At 46.8% G+C, this 21,363-nt stretch overlaps 1 protein-coding gene across 9 annotated transcripts in view; it reads left to right on the top strand.

Annotated features, from left to right (window-relative positions):
* The window catches only part of CARS2 (cysteinyl-tRNA synthetase 2, mitochondrial), a 66,715-nt gene that overhangs the window by 21,711 nt on the left and 23,641 nt on the right, over positions 1 to 21,363 (top strand). For all 9 annotated transcript variants that reach the window (XM_034936981.3, XM_063595864.1, XM_034936982.3 and 6 more), the window contains 3 exons: positions 2,792 to 2,875; positions 8,903 to 9,032; positions 18,531 to 18,664. In XM_034936981.3, the coding sequence (XP_034792872.1) occupies positions 2,792 to 2,875; positions 8,903 to 9,032; positions 18,531 to 18,664 (348 nt within the window). The remainder of the gene's footprint in view (positions 1 to 2,791; positions 2,876 to 8,902; positions 9,033 to 18,530; positions 18,665 to 21,363) is intronic.

Genomic DNA, 21,363 nt, shown 5'->3' with positions numbered 1-21,363 from the left:
TTTAGATTTGCATGTTGCTTACTGCAGGTGGTTTCGTTGGTTTGCGGATGCTAATCTTTGTCTGGTGGCCCCCAGGCAAGGCTGGCGTCTTGCTGTTTTGCTGCTTTGGTGATGAAGCGTCGCCATAAATCTGAACTAAATCCCACCCATCCTGGCCGCAAACCCTGACCACAGCCTCATCTCTCCATGAAGTCCTTCACCCAGCACAGTTGAAAGTGAACTTACTTTCTCAGCCTTGATATCTCTGCTCTACCATTTGGCAGCCAGTTCTGCACTGCCATAGTTTGCTGTTTAATGTATTCGTATTTTGTCCCCATCTAGATCATAAATTCTCAGACCATAAAAACCTTTTGCTTTATTGAATGACGCCTTAAAGTATCCAGCCCATGGCTGAAGATACGTAGGTATTGAATGTTTGTTGCAATGAGTCAGAAAGCATGAAGCACTGCCCTGGACGTTCCTGTCCTTCCTGGGTCCTACTTGGAGCGTAAGATGAGCACGTGAGGCCCTGAGGATCTGCTCAGTAGGCTCTGTGTATGGAAGTAGCTTTTTACTTGTTCTAATGTGGTATATTTAGATTTTGTTTCAAAGAAAAACTTTTTTTTTTTTTTTTTTGAGACAGAGTCTTGCTCTGTCGCCTAGGCTGGAGTGCAGTGGCGCAATCTCGGCTCACTGCAACCTCCGCCTCCCGGGTTCAAGCAATTCTCCTGCCTCAGCCTCCCAAGAAAAACTTTTTTTAAAGGACTTAGGTGGTTGAATTAGAGTTTGCACCAGAAAACACAGGAATTAATTTTTTGCCGTCGTGTAACTTGAAATAAGATATGTGGGCCTGTGCTTCCATTTTAGGAATAAACTGATAAATGTTCACGAGTCTTTAGGGATTCTCGTCTTCACAGGCTTGAGGATTGAATGCTGTTTGTTGTTTTGTTACTGTGTTTTATTATAAACAATTTAATGATAGTATAAATATAATTAATTCAAAATACACTTACATTCACTCAAACCCCAGTAATTTGGACTTTGTGACAATTCCACAAGGGCTTGGTTGTAATTTGATCTTTGAACTCTTGGTGAAAAACAATTTCTTCAGCAAATTGATAACATAAAGCAAAGTGAAGGGGGAATGTTTCCACCATTTAAGGGAGTGGTTTCTCTCCAGTGAAGCGCTTTTAAAGCACTGTTTATATTCTGACTTCATAGAAAGCAGCTCCCAGGGCCTGGATGTCCCCCTCCTGTCCTCTGGTTCATCCCCAGCACCGAGTGCCAGCTTAATGGTCAACCCTGAATGACCAGAGAGGACGCTGCAGGGACAGGGCAGGGTTTTCTGAGCACAATGGTCACTGGTGGGAGGAAAGGCCAGTGTGGCTTGGGCAAACAAAGCCGGGTGACATTTCAACAGAAAACCCTGCCCTGTCCCTTCAGCGTCCTCCCTGGTCATTCGGGGTTGACCACTAAGCTGGCACTTGGTGCTGGGGATGAACCAGAGGACAGGAGGGGGACATCCAGGCTGAGGACATGAGGCAGGTCCTGGGTGCAGCTTGTGTTTGCCAGTTGCAAAGTTTCCTTGATCTTACCAACACCAGTGTCCGCAGTAAGGACGGTACTGATGCAAATCAGTAACTGCATTAGTAAAAAAGAATGTGAAGACTCAAACTTTGTAAAGGCTAAAAGTTGCACCCACACCTGGGGCCTGAGGACAGCTACATGCTGCTGTGTGGTTGGAGGGTGCTGGATGGTGGCTGCGGATCTGTGGTACTGAGAATGGCCGTGGTCACAGCCCGGATGAGCATTGCCTCCTTCCTAGGGAGACACATGGCCTGGAACACACAGCGGCTGCAGCCGGGCAGCCTTGGAGCATGGGTTGGTAGCGCTTTGTTCTTGACAAAGCTCCCACTCTGAGCGCCTCCTCCCCAGCTCTGCTTTCTTAGGCTTTGTGGTGGAAGGGGCAAGGGCAGCCCAGGCTTGCAGGAGGCTCTGGAGAAGGTTCTGACCTCAGACTGCAAAGCGGACCTTGGCACTCAGCCTCACAGACACTTCAATATGCAGATGATTTTTTTGTGTGTTTTTTTTTGGTAGAGATGGGGTCTCACTATGTTGCCCAGGCTGGTCTCGAACTCTTCAGCTCAAACAGTCCTCCTGCCTCGGACTCCCAAAGTGCTGGGATTGGAGGCGTGAGCCACTGCACCCAGCCAGATGATGTTTTCAATCTGAGTAAAAAGGTAGTTTTAGAAGATGACTGGGCAAAGAAAGAGTGTCTTTGCTAGCTGGTGTGTAACATAAAGTAAAGAAAGAGTGTCTTTGTTAGCTGTTGTGTAACACAAGGCACAAGATCTAAATGAAGGTCAGTGATAACACTTTTCTTTTTTCTGATTGAATAATTGTCTCAGTAGTTTACAGAGAACTTACATTTGTGTTTTCACTTTCATGTCTGTGTACTCATGATATGTCCAAATCATGCATTTATCTTATAGTATTGTTTTTAATTCTGGTTAACAAATATATTAAGCCAGGCATGGTGTCACTCCTGTAGCCCCACCTACTGGGAAGGTTGAGGTGGGAAGACTGTCTGAGCCCAGGAGTTCAAGGCTATCGTGAGCTGTGATTGTACCACTGCACTCCAGCCTGAGCAACAGCAAGACCCTGTCTATAAAAATATAAATACTATATATGTATATGGGGCCAAATGCTATGTTCTGTATTTAAATTCTAATTACTTGTTAGATGTTAAGGTTGTCAATATGCTGATATTCAGACTGAGAAGTGATGAATTCATAATTGTCTTTATAAACAGGCAATGTCTACTTCGATCTGAAGTCTAGAGGAGACAAGTATGGCAAATTGGTCGGCGTGGTCCCTGGTCCAGTCGGAGAGCCAGGTGGGTTGGCCGGGCTCAGCCCTGTGGGTCCCTGACCTCTGCCTCGGGTCTCAGCTCTGGGGAGATGAGATCTGGAGCACAGACCCCTCCACTTGCTCAGACACTGGCCTTACCCAGGTCACAGCTGTGTTTTAAATTTAGTGTGGTTTCTGTGGATGGCTCCAGCTTGTGAGGCATAAAGTTCAAACGGCAATTGGGGCGTCGTCCACCCCCGCCCCCAGCATGCCTGGCTCCATTCCCTGGAGACAGTGCTGGTCACCGTCTCCTTTTTCTTCCCCAGGGTTTTCAGCGCACCTGAAAACCTCATACACGTACATCATATTTTCGCGTTCTTCAGTGTTTTGCTGTTACCGTACATTTAATTCCCATACGTGTCTTACTATGTGTTAAACTTCCAATCTGTTTGAGTCTCTTCCTTGCTCTATTCTGTTCCAGGGAGTTACTAGGTCAAAACATTTTTATGGAGAAGAAATAGTAAGCGCAGCATATGGAACTAAATTTAAAATAATTTGAAAAGGATACTGTTTAAGGGAATCAAACAAGAATAACAGGGACAGACCCCAAAGACTGTTCAAGGTATTTCTGGTTTTAGGCACTGTCTTTCCGCGCCATAAACTGTGCCAATGAATCCTAACCATCCATAGCACTGACCCCTCAGGTTCTTTCCTTCCCCCGCCGTGGTGTCCTGTCCCGCTCCCCGCACAGGCCGGAACACAGACGCCCACATCATCCATGTGTGAGGCGTGGCCACCAGCAGGCCGTGTGGGCTTTGCTTACACATGTGGAGGAGAAGTTTCTGAGAGTTGTACATTCTGGCATCAGGAAGGTTTTTTAAAATTATTTATTTAATAGATTTGTTTTTTAGAGCCATTTTAGCTTCACAGGAAATTTGAGAGTAAGGTACAGAGAATTCCTGTCTACCTGCTACCCTCCACACCGCCCCCCACACTGTCAGCATCCCCCACCATTGACGCATCAGCTTTGCCCAGAGACCAGAGTTGGCATCAGGGTTCACTCTCGGCACTGTGTGCTCTGGGTTTGGGTGAATGTATAGTGATGTGTTTCCACCATTCCAGCATCACGCAGGATACTTGCACTGCCCTGAAAAATCCTGTGTGGTCTGTCTGCTCATCCTTCCCTCTTTCCCATCCCTGGAAATCACTGGTCTTTCTACAGTCTCTAGTTTTGCCTTTTCTAGAATGTCATATAGTTGGAGTCATACACTGTGCACCCTTCTCAGAATGGCTTCTCTCACTTAGGAATACACAGTAATTTTCCTCCGTGTCTTTTCATGGCTGAGAGCTCGTTTCTCTTTAACACTGAGTCACGTCCCAGTGTCTGAATTTACAGCAGCTTAAGCACTCACCTACTGAAGGGCATCTTCACTGCTTCTGAGTTTTGGCAATTATGAATAAAGCTGCTGTAAACATCCACGTGCAGGTTTTCAGCTCATTTGGGCAAATACCAAGGAGGACAATGCTGGGTCCTCTGGGAAGAGGCTTATTTGTGTCAGAAACTGCCCAGCTTCTGCCAGAGTGGCTGCACCATTTTGCATCCCCACCAGTGAGGAATAAGTCCCTGTCGTTCCACATCTTCACAGCAGTGCTTTTTAAAATAAAAAATATTTTCTTATACAAAAGCAACATATTTATATAATTTATAATGGTACAAAATTAGGAAATAGAATTACACAAAACAAAGATAATAAAACCACCATTTTTACATATGGTGAAAAAAAATTTTAATGCCTTAGTGTATGTTATTTCCAAAGCAATGGTGTTGTCTTTTTAATTTTCAATTTAAATTGTTGTAATAACACAACAATAGAAAACACCATTAAAAAATGTCCAACTTGGCTGAGCATGGTGGCTCACACCTGTAATTCCAGCACTTTAGGAGGCCAAGGTTGGAGGATCACTTGAGGCCAGGAGTTCAAGACCAGCCTGGGCAATGTAGTGAGACCCCTTGCTGTCTCTACCAAACAAACAAAAATGCCCAGCTCAGTGAATATGTGTTCAGTGGAGACCCTGCGGTCACCCCCTAGTGGAAGGAGACAACAATGGCAAGGGAGCGAAGGCACCTGAGTCCTCCGGGTCCCACGCCCTGGCCGCTAACCTCCCCTGCCCTGCCTACCAGCCTCTCTGCCCTGCCCTGGGGGCAACTACTGCCCTAACTCTGACAGTGGCCACCTCCTCATTTTTCTGAATGGGTTTATTGCCCAAACACGTGTCCCTTAACACGACACTTAGCCTTAGCTGTTTTATATTTGTGTCTTGTTTTTAGTCCATATGTTCCTCCCCTGGCTTTTTCCCCTTGCTGCTCATTTGAGGGAGAAACGTCATGTGTCTCACGGTTCCCCCAGTGGGATTTCGCTTGCTCTGAGTTTTGGAGTGTCTGTAACATTTCCCTCTGTCCTGTGTGTTTTTTGCAAACTGGTAGTTGAATGTAGAGGCTTAATCCAGTTCTAAATTTCTGGAGAAGGCTACTTTGTAGATGGTGTATTCCTCACCAGGAGACACGTAAGGGCTCTGCCTCTGTGTGTCAGCAGCCCTGGCCGCTCTAGGCTTAGATCCTTCACTGCAAAAAGAGGTGGCATGGTGGTGCAACTCCCATTCTGCTTTATTTGCTGGAATACCTTTTTTGTTTGTTTGTTTGTTTGTTTGTTTGTTTTTTGAGACGGAATCTCACTCTGTTGCCCAGGCTGGAGTGCAGTGGCATGATCTCGGTTCACTGCAACCTCCACCTCCCAGGTTCAAGCAGTTCTCCCTGCCTCAGCCTCCAGAGTAGCTGGGATTACAGGGGCATGCCACCACACCCAGCTAATTTTTGTAGTTTTAGTAGAGATGGGGTTTTGCCGTGTTGGCCAGGCTGGTCTTGAACTCCTGACCTCAGGTGATCCACCCCCCCTCGGCCTCCCAAAGTACTTGGGTTATCGGTGTGAGCCACCGGGCCTGGCCCATTTGCTGGAATACTTTTATACAGGCAGACTGTCATCTGGTTACTCAGTGGTACAGTTTGTAATAAGAAAGGCAGGACCTTTTCCTTAACTTACCAGTTTTCAGAACAAGGAGTTGGCTTCCATATTTTCCTCTGGCAGTGACCAGTTCATGTTCTTTCGTTGCTGAGAGCTCATGGGCTTCAGTGCACATGCCGTTTTAATCCATTGCTGCCGTCACCTTATTGAGCCTCGGCGTGCCCCCTCTTTTGCTGGTAGGATCTACTCCCGAGTCCCTTACACTCAGCCCTGTTGTAGTTGATAGTTTTGTGGCTGTCTATCTGATATGGTAAGATATTCCTGGCTCATCTTAAAATAAGCTGTTTCTCCTGGAAGCCCCATTTTTCTCTTTTCTTTCTTCCCTTTTCTTCCCTTTCCCTCCCTCCCTCCCTCCCTCCGGTCACGCCCGGTGTCCCTCCCTCCCTCCCTCTCTCTCTTTCTTTCTTTCTCTTTCTTTCTTTCTTTCTTTTCTTTTCTTTTGTTTTTTTGAGATAGAATGTCACTCTTGTTGTTCAGGCTGGAGTGCAATGGCGCGTTCTCGACTCACTGTAACCTCCGCCTCCCGAGCTCAAGCGATTCTCCTGCCTCAGCCTCCACAGTAGCTGGGATTACAGGCACCCGCCACCACGCCCGGCTGATTTTTGTATTTTTAGTAGAGACGAGGTTTCGTCGTATTGGTCAGGCTGGTCTCGAACTCCTGACCTCAGGTGATCCGCCCACCTCGGCCTCCCAAAGTGCTGGGATTCTAGGTGTGAGCCACCGCGCCCAGCTCCCATTTTACTTTTAATGGGAAATGGTGTTTTGAGAACACAGCGTGGGCACCATGGATACTCATTGTTGCCATCTGTCATTGCTGTCTGTCATTGTTTCTTGGCCTCTCCCATAGACTGAGGTAATGAACGCATCTGCTCCGTAGGTCACACTGATACTCAAATTCAGGGCCACGGGGTTTCATTAACCCCTCTGTCTGTTCACATGTGTGGTTCCCTTTTCCCCTGTGGCAAGTCCTAGCCTTTAAGGACACCGGGCGTGACCGGATGACCAGTGGGCATCCACCTGCTTTAGTCCATCACGGACCAGCCCTGCCCGAGGCTTGACCACGGTTAGAAGGTTCCCATGCACGTGCCTCCTCCCCGCCCCGCGTGTCCATATGTTGGAGTGCCCAGCCTCCGCCTGCGCTGCCTTCTGTAGCCCTGTCCACTCTTCCCCCCTCCCACCATCTCCAGGTCCGCTTTTTCCCTGTTGTTTTTGAAGCTCATTCCCCAGCAGTTTCTGAAGGAAGAGCCCTTTCTTGGGAACAGTATTCTCTGAATTTGTGCCTGTGGATGACAGTGTGCTGCCTTCTACTTCAAAGTCAGTTTGGCTGGAAATACAGTCCTTGGCCGCATTTTCTGTCCTTAAGTATTTTCCTTCGGCATAAGGTGTTATTGATGCTCTCGTTTGCCATGCACTATGTAGGAATTGTTCTGTTTGCTTGGGTGCCCAGAGGATGTTATTCTTACTAAAGTGACTAGTAATGAAAACGTAGCCTGTCCAGTCTGACCCAGAAAAAGTATCTGTGTCTGCACTCTTTAAATTCATCAAAGGTGATGGACGCCTGTGTCAGTGCTCCCGGGTGGAAAGGGTGATATTGGGACGTTGTGCACATGGGGTGTGCCTGTCCTGGGCAGATGGGACAGCAGGTTTTGGTGAGCATGCGCCACTGGCAGCCTCACCGCACGGTGATGGGCACCTTGCTCAGAGTCTCGGGTCCATAAGCCACGTTACCTGACACGATCACGCACCTTTCACTCTGTGTGATTAGTATCTTTTTGGAAAAAACAACCCTGAAACTCAGTTACTGATAAGCAGAGTATTTCTCGTAAGACAGAATAAGGAAAAATGGGAAAACCCCACCCGGTCCACAGTACATTCCTGAGAAATGAGCCTCTGTGGGTTCCCAGCCGCCCAGCTCTCCCTGTGCGCTGGTGCATCTGAGGTGAAAGTGTTGCCGGTGCTCCTGTCCCTCACGTGGGTGAAACAGGAGTGAGCGAGAAGCGAAGGCTCCTTCGAAGAGATACAGCCTGGGGCATGCCGCCCACTGGCGGCTGGAGGGGCTTCCATCAGGGTGGCCGGCTGGATTTCCCTGGTGGGGGTGACCAGTTGAGTTTCTGTGGTGGGGGGTGACTATCTGGGCTTCTGTGGTGGGGGTGAGGTGGTGGTGACAGCCTGGGCTTCCCTGGTGGGGTGACAGTCTGGGCTTTCATGGTAGGGGTGACTGTCTGCGTGTCCGTGGTGGGGTGATTGTGTTTCCATGGTGGGGGTGACTGTCTGGGTTTCCGTGGCGGGGTGGCTGTCTGGGTTTCCGTGGTTGGGTGACTTGTCTGGGTTTCCGTGGCGGGGTGACTGTGTTTCCGTGGCGGGGTGACTCTGGGTTTCCGTGGCGGGGTGGCTGTCTGGGTTTCCGTGGCGGGTGGCTGTCTAGGTTTCCGTGGCGGGGTGGCTGTCTGGGTTTCCGTGGCGGGGTGGCTGTCTGGGTTTCCGTGGCGGGGTGGCTGTCTGGGTTTCCGTGGCGGGGTGGCTGTCTGAGTTTCTGTGGTGTGATTGTCTGGGTCTCCCTGGTGGGGGTGACTGAGTTTCTGTGGTGGGGTGACTGTCTGCATGTCTGTGGTGGGGTGATTGTGTTTCCATGTTGGGGGTGACTGGGTTTCCGTGGTAAGGGTGACTGTCTGGGTTTCCATGGTGGGGGTGATTGTCTGGGTTTCCGTGGTGGGGTGACTGTCTGCGTGTCCATGGTGGGGTGACTGTCTGGGTCCCCGTGGTGGGGGTGACTGTCTGAGTTTCCATGTTGGGGTGATTTTCTGTGTTTCCGTGGTGGGGGTGACTGGGTCTCTGTGGTGGGGGTGACTGTCTGGGTTTCCATGTTGGGGTGATTTTCTGTGTTTCCATGGTGGGGGTGACTGTCTGGGTTTCTGTGGTGGGGGTGAATGTCTGAGCATCCGTGGTGGGGTGACTGAGCTTCTTCCCACTGATGTACCGTTTATCATCTGCAGCGGACTCTGACAAGCGTCATGCCAGTGACTTCGCCCTGTGGAAGGCGGCCAAACCCCAGGAGGTGTTCTGGGCCTCTCCCTGGGGACCCGGGAGGCCGGGCTGGCACATCGAGTGCTCTGCCATCGCTAGGTAAGGTGCCTGCCGCTTCGTGGGGGTTGGGGCTCAAGTTCCCCTGGTGCCTGCTCAGGGCAGCAGAGGATGTGCATGGGAGCAGGTGCAGCCTGGCACGTGTGCCCATGGGTGATTTTTTGGGAAGAGATTTTTGCTGCAGTGTGACGGGCCATGGAACGGGATGAACGAAACCCATGACACATCAAGCTTTCCTGACCTCAGCACTTCCTCTGTTTAGTGGAGAGGCTGCTTTTTGGTTCACACTTGCAGCTGCCCTGTTCCCTCACCCTTCTCTGTAGTGGCTGGTGCTTGGGGCCCTGGAGGAGAGTGCTTGCACCTACATCCCTCCTCGCTTCGCACTTCTCTAGCCCCCAAATCCCTCTCCGCCTTCCCGCCAGCTCTTCTAGCTCAGGCAACTCGCATGCCAGGGTGCTCTGTGGCGGAAATCTCCAGCTCCTCCCAGATCTTCCTGGAGTCCCCCAGCCACCCTCATGTGGGTCCTCTGTCACCAAAGCTCCTCTTCCCACTGTCTGCCTGGGACCGCAGCTGCCTGCTGCCCCCACTCAGTCACACGACACTGCTCTCCTGGCCCACTGTGGCATCCCCTACTCTGGAAACACCCTCTCTGTCCTGGTTTCTGCCTCTCAGTAGAGCTTTCTCCGCCTTCTCCCTGGTCCCCTTGGACGCACCTCAGGTGTCCACACCCTGTGGCTCTGCCCGCAGCCAGGGGCACCGTGGGTGGGGTGTGTGAAAGACAGCATACCGCCCATGCCCCGTGCTGCACAGCTGCCAATGGGGCTCGCCACAGTTAGTTTCATGTTCCTGTTTTTTTGTTTTGAGACGGAGGTTCACTCTTCTTGCCCAGGTTGGAGTGCAATGGTGCGATCTCGGCTCACCGCAACCTCCGCCTCCCAGGTTCAAGCGATTCTCCTGCCTCATCCTCCTGAGTAGCTGGGATTACTGGCATGCGCCACCACCCCGGCTAATTTTGTATTTTTAGTAGAGATGGGATTTCTCCCTGTTGGTCAGGCTGGTCTTGATCTCCTGACCTCAGGTAATCCGCCCGCCTTGGCCTCCCAAAGTGCTGGGATTACAGGTGTGAGCCACTGCGCCTGGCCCACGGTTAGTTTGTTACCGTGGTGCTGGTTTGTGTGGCCTGACCCTCTGCAGGCAGCAGGGTACCCGGCCGCGCGTTTAGACTGTTCCTAGCGTTTCAGTGTTACAGATCTCCTTAGTGAATAACCACGCGTATGTTTCCTATTTGTAGAAATGGGTTTTTTTTCATTATATTTTAACTTCTAGGGTACATGTGCACAATGTGCAGGTTTGTTACATATGTATACATGTGCCATGTTGGTGTGCTGCACCCATTAACTCCTCATCTACATTAGGTATATCTCCTAATGCTATCCCTCCCCACTCCCCCACCCCACAACAGGCCCCGTTGTGTGATGTTCCCCACCCTGTGTCCAAGTGTTCTCATTGTTCAATTCCCACCTATGAGTGAGAACATGCGGTGTTTGGTTTTCTGTCCTTGTGATAGTTTGCTCAGAATGATGGTTTCCAGCTTCATCCATGTCCCTACAAAGGACATGAACTCATCCTTTTTTATGGCTACATAGTATTCCATGGTGTATATATGCCACATTTTCTTAATCCAGTCTATCATTGGTGGACATTTGGGTTGGTTCCAAGTCTTTGCTATTGTGAATAGTGCCACAATAAACATACGTGTGCATGTGTCTTTATAGCAGCATGATTTATAATCCTTTGGGTATATACCCAGTAATGGGATGGCTGGGTCAAATGGTATTTTTAGTTCTAGATCCTTGAGGAATCGCCACACTGTCTTCCACAATGGTTGAACTAGTTTACAGTCCCACCAACAGTGTAAAAGTGTTCCTATTTCTCCACATCCTCTCCAGCACCTGTTGTTTCCTGACTTTTTAATGATTGCCATTCAAACTGGTGTGAGACGGTATCTCATTGTGGTTTTGATTTGCATTTCTCTGATGGCCAGTAATGATGAGCATTTTTTCATGTGTCTGTTGGCTGCATAAATGTCTTCTTTTGAGAAGTGTCTGTACATATCCTTCGCCCACTTTTTGATGGGGTTGTTTGATTTTTTTCTTGTAAATTTGTTTAAGTTCTTTGTAGATTCTGGATATTAGCCCTTTGTCAGATGGGTAGATTGTGAAAATTTTCTCCCATTCTGTAGGTTGCCTGTTCACTCCGATGGTTGTTTCTTTTGCTATGCAGAAGCTCTTTAGTTTAATTAGATCCCATTTGTCAATTTTGGCTTTTGTTGCCATTGCTTTTGGTGTTTTAGTCATGAAGTCCTTGCCCATGCCTATGGCCTGAATGGTATTGCCTGCGTTTTCTTCTAGGGTTTTTATGGTTTTAGGTCTAACATTTCAGTCTTTAATCCATCTTGAATTAATTTTGTGTAAGGATAGGGATCCAGTTTCAGCTTTCTACATATGGCTACCTAGTTTTCCCAGCATTGTTTATTAAATAGGGAATCCTTTCCCCATTTCTTTTTTTGTCAGGTTTGTCAAAGATCAGATGGTTGTAGATGTGTGGTATTATTTCTGAGGGCTCTGTTCTGTTCCATTGGTCTATATCTCTGTTTTGGTACCAGTACCATGCTGTTTTGGTTACTGTAGCCTTGTAGTATAGTTTGAAGTCAGGTAGCATGATGCCTCCAGCTTTGTTCTTTTGGCTTAGGATTGTCTTGGCAGTGCGGGCTCTTTTTTGAACTTTAAACCATATGAACTTTAAAGTAGTTTTTTCCAATTCTGTGAGAAAAGTCATTGGTAGCTTGATGGGGATGGCATTGAATCTATAAGTTACCTTGGGCAGTATGGCCATTTTCACGATATTGATTCTTCCTATCCATGAGCATGGAATGTTCTTCCATTTGTTTGTGTCCTCTTATATTTCATTGAGCAGTGGTTTGTAGTTCTCCTTGAAGAGGTCCTTCACATCCCTTGTAAGCTGGATTCCTAGGTATTTTATTCTCTTTGAAGCAATTGTGAATGGGAGTTCACTCATGATTTGGCTCCCTGTCTGTTATTGGTGTATAGGAATGCTTGTGATTTTTGCACATTGATTTTGTATCCTGAGACTTTGCTGAAGTTGCTTATCAGCTTAAGGAGATTTTGGGCTGAGATGATGGGGTTTTCTAAATATACAATCATGTCATCTGCAAACAGGGACAATTTGACTTCCTCTTTTCCTAATTGAATACCCTTTATTTCTTTCTCTTGCCTGATTGCCCTGGCCAGAACTTCCAACACTATGTTAAATAGGAGTGGTGAGAGAGGGCATCCCTGTCTTGTGCCAGTTTTCAAAGGGAATGCTTCCAGTTTTTGCCCATTCAGTATGATATTGGCTGTGGGTTTGTCATAAATAGCTCTTATTATTTTGAGATACGCCCCATCAATACCTAGTTTATTGGGACTTTTTAGCATGAAGGGCTGTTAAATTTTGTCAAAAGGCCTTTTCTGCATCTATTGAGATAATCATGTGGTTTTTGTCTTTGCTTCTGTTTATGTGATGGATTACGTTTATTGATTTGCGTATGTTGAACCAGCCTTGCATCCCAGGGATGAAGCCCACTTGATCGTGGTGGGTAAGCTTTTTGATGTGCTGCTGGATTCGGTTTGCCAGTATTTTATTGAGGATTTTCGCATCGATGTTCATCAGGGCTATTGGTCTAAAATTCTCCTTTTTCGTTGTGTCTCTGCCAGGTTTTGGTATCAGGATGATGCTGGCCTCTTAAAATGAGGGAGGATTCCCTTGTTTTCTATTGATTATAATAGTTTCAGAAGGAATGGTACCAGCTCCTCCTTGTACCTCTGGTAGAATTTGGCTGTGAATCCTTCTGGTCCTGGACTTTTTCTGGTTGGTAGGCTATTAATTATTGCCTTAATTTCAGAGCCTGTTATTGGTCTATTCAGGGACTCAACTTCTTCCTGGTTTAGTCTTGGGAGGGTGTATGTGTCCAGGAATTTATCCATTTCTTCTAGATTTTCTAGTTTATTTGCATAGAGGTGTTTATAGTATTCTCTGATGGTAGTTTGTATTTCTGTGGGATCGGTGGTGATATCCCCTTTATCATTTTTTGTTGTGTCTATTTGATTCTTCTCTCTTGTCTTCTTTATTAGTCTTGCTAGCGGTCTATCAATTTTGTTGATCTTTTCAAAAAACCAGCTCCTGGATTCATTGATTTTTTGAAGGGTTTTTTGTGTCTCTATCTCCTTCAGTTCTGCTCTGATCTTAGTTATTTCTTGCCTTCTGCTAGCTTTTGAATGTGTTTGCTCTTGCTTCTCTAGTTCTTTTAATTGTGATGTTAGGGTGTCAGTTTTAGATCTTTCCTGCTTTCTCTTGTGGGCATTTAGTGCTATAAATTTCCCTCTACACACTGCTTTAAATGTGTCCCAGAGATTCTGGTATGTTGTGTCTTTGTTCTTATTGGTTTCAAAGAACATCTTTACTGCTGCCTTCATTTCATTATGTACCCAGTAGTCATTCAGGAGCAGGTTGTTCAGTCTCCATGTAGTTGAGAGGTTTTGAGTGAGTTTCTTAATCCTGAGTTCTAGTTTGATTGCACTGTGGTCTGAGAGACAGTTTGTTACAATTTCTGTTCTTTTACATTTGCTGAGGAGTGCTTTACTTCCAAATATGTGGTCCATTTTGGAATAAGTGCGATGTGGTGCTGAGAAGAATGTATATTCTGTTGATTTGGGGTGGAGAGTTCTGTAGATGTCTATTAGGTCCGCTTGGTGCAGATCTGAGTTCAATTCCTGGATATCCTCGTTAACTTTCTGTCTCGTTGATCTGTCTAATGTTGACAGTGGGGTGTTAAAGTCTCCCATTATTATTGTGTGGGAGTCTAAGTCTCTTTGTAGGTCTCTAAGGACTTGCTTTATGAATCTGGGTGCTCCTGTATTAGGTGCATATATATTTAGGATAGTTAGTTCTTCTTGTTGAATTGATCCCTTTACCATTATGTAATGGCCTTCTTTGTCTCTTTTGATCTTTGTTGGTTTAAAGTCTGTTTTATCAGACACTAGGTTTGCAACCCTTGCTTTTTTTTGTTTTCCTTTTGTTTGGTAGATCTCCCTTCATCCCTTTATTTTGAGCCTGTGTGTGTCTCTGCACGTGAGATGGGTCTCCTGAATATAGCACACTGATGGGTCTTGACTCTTCATCCAATTTGCCAGTCTGTATCTTTTAAGTGGAGCATTTAGCCCATTTACATTTAAGGTTAATATTGTTATGTGTGAATTTGATCCTGTCATTATGATGTTAGCTGGTTATTTTGCTCGTTAGTTGATGCAGTTTCTTCCTAGCCTTGATGGTCTTTACAATTCGGCACGTTTTTGCAGTGGCTGGTACTGGTTGTTCCTTTCCATGTTTAGTGCTTCCTTCAGGAGCTCTTGTAAGGCAGGCCTGGTGGTGACAACATCTCTCAGCATTTGCTTGTCTGTAAAGGATTTTATTTCTCCTTCACCTATGAATCTTAGTTTGGCTGGATATGAAATTCTGGGTTAAAAATTCTTTTCTTTAAGAATGTTGAATATTGGCCCCCACTCTCTTCTGGCTTATAGAGGTTCTGCCAGGAGATCTGCTGTTAGTCTGATGGGCTTCCCTTTGTGGGTAACCCGACCTTTCTCTCTGGCTGCCCTTAACATTTTTTCCTTCATTTCAACTTTGGTGAATCTGACAATTATGTGTCATGGAGTTGCTCTTCTCGAGGAGTATCTCTGTGGCGTTCTCTGTATTTTCTGAATGTGAATGTTGGCCTGCCTTGCTAGATTGGGGAAGTTCTCCTGGATAATATCCTGCAGAGTGTTTTCCAACTTGGTTCCATTCTCCGCATCACTTTCAGGTACACCAGTCAGACATAGATTTGGTCTTTTCACATAGTCCCATTTCTTGGAGGCTTTGTTCATTTCTTTTTACTCTTTTTTCTCTAAACTTCTCTTCCTGCTTCATTTCATTCATTTGATCTTCAATCACTGATACCCTTTCTTCCACTTGATCAAATCGGCTACTGAAGCTTGTGCATGCATCACATAGTTGTTGTGCCATGGTTTTCAGCTCCATCAGGTCATTTAAGGTCTTGTCTATGCTGTTTATTCTGGTTAGCCATTCGTCTAATCTTTTTTGAAGGTTTTTAGCTTCTTTATGATGGGTTCAAACATCCTCTTTAGCTCGGAGAAGTTTGTTATTACCGATCGTCTGAAGCCTTCTTCTCTCAACTCATCAAAGTCATTCTCTGTCCAGCTTTGTTCCATTGCTGGTGAGGAGCTGCGTTTCTTTGGAGGAGAAGAGGCGCTCTGATTTTTAGAATTTTCAGCTTTTCTGCTCTGGTTTCTCCCCATCTTTGTGGTTTTTGTCTACCTTTGGTCTTTGATGGTGGTGACATACAGATGGGGTTTTGGTGTGGATGTCCTTTCTGTTTGTTAGTTTTCCTTCTAACAGTCAGGACCCTCAGCTGCAGGTCTGTTGAGTTTGCTGGAGGTCCACTCCAGACCCTGTTTGCCTGGGTATCACCAGCAGAGGCTGCAGAACAGCAAATATTGCAGAATGGCAAATGTTGCTGCATGATCCTTCCTCTGGAAGCTTCGTCTCAGAGGGCACCTGGCTGTATGAGGTGTCAGTCAGCCCCTACTGGGAGGTGTCTCCCAGTTGGTCTACTCGGGGATCAGGGACCCACTTGAGGAGGCAGTCTCTCCGTTCTCAGATCTCAAACTCCGTGCTGGGAGAACCACTACTCTTCAAAGCTGTCAGACAGGAACGTTTAAGTCTGCAGAAGTTTCTTCTTTGTTCAGCTATGCCCTGTCCCCAGAGGTGGAGTCTACAGAGGTGGGCAGGCCTCCTTGAGCTGTAGTGGGCTCCACCCAGTTCGAGCTTCCTGGACACTTTGTTTACCTACTCAAGCCTCAGCAATGGCGGGTGCCCCTCCCCCAGCCTCGCTGCCGCCTTGCAGTTCATCTCAGACTGCTGTGCTAGCAGTGAGCGAGGCTCCGTGGGCGTGGGACCCTCCGAGCCAGGCACAGGATATAATCTCCTGGTGTGCCGTTTGCTAAGACCATTGGAAAAGCACAGTATTAGGGTGGGAGTGTCCTGATTTTCCAGGTACCGTCTGTCACAGCTTCCCTTGGCTAGGAAAGGGAATTCCCCGACCCCTCACACTTCACAGGTGAGGCGATGCCCCACCCTGCTTCGGCTCACACTCCGTGAGCTGCACCCACTGTCTGACAAGCCCCAGTGAGATGAAGCCGGTACCTCAGTTGGAAATGCAGAAATCACCCGTCTTCTGCATCGCTCATGCTGGGAGCTGTAGACTGGAGTTGTTCCTATTCTGCCATCTTGGAAACGGCACCAGAAATGGGTTTTAAAAAAATCACTGTTAACTCATGGATTTTAGTATACTTGATAGCAAATATTTATTTTAATAAACAGTTTTTAAAAATTAGAAACACAGGAAAGGATGATTAAGGTAAACATTTTAAGCTAGTAGCTACATCAGAGATTTTCAGATGGATAAATCCAGTCACCCCGAAACCTGTGGGCTTTGTATCCGGGATGTGTTTCCTGGCTGGGTGTAGAGGGGGTTTGGGTGGAGATAATTATCTCCCACACGAGGACTCTGCTCCATTCATGGACTCCCAGACAGCTTGAGTATTCAGCCCCGAGTAGGGTCGCCCCATTCCACCAGGAGGGAAGGCCTTGTCCCCCACGACCTGCCTATCTAAATTTTGGTGGGTCTTCTTTAAGACCCAGAAAGAGATTCCCTTTTCTGCTAAGCCCCCACCACTTGCACTGTGGTTATGCGGCTCATCTGGAAACGCTTCTGTCATTCCTCAGACCTCAAACCCTGTTGTTAGTAGGAAGCATGGGCCTGACTTTTGATGAAAAAAAAGTAAAAATGTCCAGTCACCAGTCACACTTTACTTCTATGTGTTTATCAATACTTAATAGCAGACTATGGCATATAAACTGGGTTGTAGATTCATTTTTTAGATTCAAATAATTTCTCTAAAGCAGGTAGAAAACATTTAGTGAGTTTCAAATGTAATGTTATGTGAAATTCTTATTTTTGTTGAAAGATTAAATAATGAAGAGACCATTGTTGTTGTTCCTTCTGAGCCTTCTCTGATTTTAAAATAGGTGTAACGTAGAGATCAGGAGCGAAACTAACATAGTGAAGGTTGTGGCCCCATAGTTCAGCTTGTGAAACTTTCACGTCGTTGTGTTGGCTTCAGATCTTCGGAAGGGAGAATTGCCCATCCAAATACAAATGAGGCCCCTCCCATCCCCTCCCCACTCCTGGTCCCACAGTCTCCTTCACGGCATTTGAACTGCAGGGAATGTTAGAGTTACCCTAAGACGACCCGTCACTAAGATGTAAAAATCTTTTTTTTTTTTTTTTTTTGAGATGGAGTCTCGCTCTGTCGCCCAGGCTGGAGTGCAGTGGCGTGATCTCGGCTCACTGCAAGCTCCGCCTCCCGGGTTCACGCCATTCTCCTGCCTCAGCCTCCCAAGCAGCTGGGACTACAGGCGCCCGCCACCACGCCTGGCTGATTTTTTGTATTTTAGTGGAGATGGGGTTCACCATGTTAGCCAGGATGGTCTCGATCTCCTGACCTTGTGATCCGCCTGCCTCAGCCTCCCAAAGTGCTGTGTTTACAGGCGTGAGCCACCGCGCCTGGCTAAGATGTAAAAGTCTTAGAACGTCACACTACAGCGTGTATTTCTGTGATGCCTGTTTCCCCAGGCTCGAGACCTCCGTGTGCAGTCCTTCCCCGAGCACAGGGAACCAGACCAGTGGGAGCAGGAAGGACCTCTGCGAGGTGTTGGCACCTTAGAAATTTCTGTATCTATCATTTTAAGAAAATCCACCGGCCTGCTGCGTCGCCATGCTTCTGCAGCTGGTCCAGGGACAGAGCTTCGAGTGGGCTGGCCCAGCCTCATTTCCCCCATCAACCCCATTAATTTTTTTTGTATGGGTTTGCAGAAACGCGGTTTTTATGGAGGCATGGCACAGCACTGTAGGAGAAATGGCAACCTGTGTTGCTTTGAACTCTCTTACCTTGTTATTCGTAGGTGACTGTTAGTTACACTTGCAAAAGCCAGATGAAACACTGTCATGATTTTATAGTTCCATCTCTTGTTAAAATTGGAAAACCACTAAACTCTACCTATTGAAAGTAAGTAAAGGTAATTTTTTGAGTTGAAAAAGAAAGAAAAAAAAGAGAAAAAAAGAACCTGGAGCAAAAAGGATTAAGTGCCTTTACTAGGATGAAAAGTCATGAATTACGGGTTTGTGATGACAGGATTTCAGTTTTCATTTGAATCAGTTAAATTATCATGCAAATTGATGTAAAATTGAGATCCATTTATTCATTGAATTAAAAAGGCTGGAAGGAATAAATAGATGAGGTTAGAAGAAAATATGTTGCTTGATTGAATGAATTCACTACTTTGCACTGTGTCTTGCAGTATGGTATTTGGAAATCAACTGGATATCCATTCAGGTGGGATAGATTTAGCTTTTCCACATCATGAAAACGAAATTGCACAGTGCGAAGTCTTTCATCAGTGCGAGCAGTGGGGAAATTATTTTCTGCATTCTGGTAAGTAATAACTTCAGATTAATTTGTTCTATTTCAATTCTAGCAGTTCTATCTTTGTCGGCGGAACAGCTACATTTGGAAATACATAGTAGATCAGCTAATAGGTCAAGAAATGGATTTGCCTCTTAAATTATTTTTGAGTTTCAATCATTTGAACATGAGCTTCCTTGGATTGCAGCAATGATTATACCTTTTTAGAACTGACTAGAATATGGAAAATGTTTGGCAATGCTGTTCTATATAAGGTTTCTTTCAAGTAAAACTATTAAGAAGGAACTTGAAGTAGTACAATGTAACGATAATTATGAACACTCCTTTCTGAAGCTGTAATATTGTCACTAGACATCTCTGCCATCTTCTAATAACATTGCCCTTTCTTCCACTGTTCAAACACCTAACTGATGAACCCCAGCTGTCTGCTCTCAGAAGTGGATGCAACACCATGAGTTAAGCAACACCTCGAACCCAGCAGTTTTGGAATTCACTTGGATGCACTGGAAGAGTCATATTTCCAAGTTTACAGGGTCATGATTAACTAGTCTTATTACCTTTTGGGGATGGACAGCTAAGGTATTTGAGATGAAGAAAGATAAAGAGTGTTTGGTAGTGATAGGATTTGGAGATGCAAACTTCGACATCTAAAATACAGAAAATTAACAAATACTATTTTTTGAAGTCCTTGAATTGGGAAGTTAGGATGTCACAGTAAAGTGACATTAAGTGCAGAAGTGCTCTGGTTTTCTGGTCCGCAGCAGAGTTCACTTGGGTTTCTTCGTGAAAGTACATGAGGCTGATTGCCCCGAAGTCACTTCCTGCAGCATGTCCTTCACCCCGGGCTTACCCTGTTGAGTCGGGGGACCCAGCAGGCGGCTCTGCCCCTACCATTACCTACTGTGTCTGCCTCTCACAGTGCCCCAGTTTTTGTCTAAAAATGAAGCAGAAACAAAGCTGGCTGCGTGGCTGTTTGAGGACTTAGGAGCTGTTGTCCAGCACCCCATACCATTTCCCTGGGGAGGGCTCAGCACTAGCTGAAATCCACTTTATTCCGGTGTCGGTGGAGTTTCTAATCAGAACAAACGCCTACCGCCCTCACTTCCGTTTCAGCTGGCGCTCACGTGGGAAGGGGGTGCACGCTGCCCAGTGGTGGAATATTTAAGGCATCACCCCTCGGGGAGCCGAGCACTGATTTCCACAGCCGGGGGCCTGCACTCCACTTTTGACCATGGGGAAGGAGGTCTCTCTTCCGTGGCCCAAGGACTTCTGAATTGTGTTCTTGGAGAGGAGGCGTGCTGGGAGCCCAGATAGTGGGGCTGAGACACTGTGTCTCAGGCACAGAGGTAGTCGTGTCCCTTGTCCCAGATGAAGAAAGATAAAGAGTGTTTGGTAGTGATAGATTTGGAGATGCAAACTTTGACATCTGAAATACAGGAAATTAACAGGTACTAGTTTTTGAAACCCTTGAATTGGGAAATTAAGATGTCACAGCAAGGTGACATTAAATGCAGAAGTGCTCCAGTTTTCTGGTCCGCAGCAGGGTTCACTTGGGTTTCTTCATGAAAGTAAATAGATGAGGCTGATTGCCCCGAAGTCACTTCCTCGTTGACTTTGTTCAGGGCTCAGTTCAGCGCTCCCTGAACTGTCTGAGGAGCTGGAGTTGCTCCCTCCGCAGGCGCGTTTCTGTCTGCAGGTTTATCCTGTTCAGTAGGTCAGGGTTTGTTACTGACAACCATGACCTGCTGTGAGCCCTTCTGCGAGTGTGGAGCTGGGGGGCAGGAAGGGCAGCCTTAGCTGTGCCGACGCTTCGTCCTGTCAGGTAATGAGGAGGGGCCGGGGTCTAGAAACGGAGGTCGTGTTCACCTTCTGATGTGGGAATGGGAAAGCATTTGTTGTTGTTGTTGAAACAATTTCGCTCCGTCCCCCAGCCTGGGAGTGCAGTGGCACTATCTGAGCTCACCGCAACCTCTGCCTCCTGGGTTCAAGCAATTCTCCTGCCTCAGCTGTTCTAGTAGCTGCGACTACAGGTGCGTACCACCATACCCGGCTAATTTTTGTATTTTTAGTAGAAGCAGGGTTTCACCATGTTGGCCAGGCTGGGCTCAAACCCCTGACCTCAAGTGATCTGCCACCTCTGCCTCCCAAAGTGCTGGGATTATAGGCGTGAGCCACCGCACGTGGTGGGAAAGTTTTGTTGCTATTTTTCAGTGATTTTTTACTACCTGTTAAGATACCAGCGATCTTTTTCGTACTAGTTTGGCCCCAAACAAAACATCAGTGTCTCCTGACGCAGAAGAAGTGACACCTGTTCTCCTGTACCCAGTGGATGGAAGAGCTAAGTGGGCAGACACTATCCCAGCCTGTTAGGGCTGCTATAGCCAAATACTGAAAGCGGGCATGTTATGAACAACAGCAATGAATTCCTCACAGTTCTGCTGGCTGGGAGTCCTGCGTCAGCGCACTGGCAGACTCGGTGTCTCGGGAGGGCCTGCTTCCCATTTGTAGACGGCCGTCAGCTCTCGAGGGGCCTCTGTTATAAGAGCACTGATGCCATTCACACTGGCTCTGCCCCTGTGACCTCATCACCCACCACAGGCCCTGCCTTCAGTTACCGTCACCTGAGGGCTGAGGATTTTGACAGGAATTTGGGAGGACATAAACATTCAGGCCTTAGCAAATGTGTTTTGTTTTCCAACTATCATCAA

This window comes from Pan paniscus, chromosome 14, assembly GCF_029289425.2.
Source record: "Pan paniscus chromosome 14, NHGRI_mPanPan1-v2.0_pri, whole genome shotgun sequence".
In the NCBI taxonomy this organism is placed as follows: domain Eukaryota; kingdom Metazoa; phylum Chordata; class Mammalia; order Primates; family Hominidae; genus Pan; species Pan paniscus.
The sequence above is the reverse complement of the archived record's forward strand: the minus strand, read 5'-3'. Positions and strand labels throughout refer to the sequence as shown.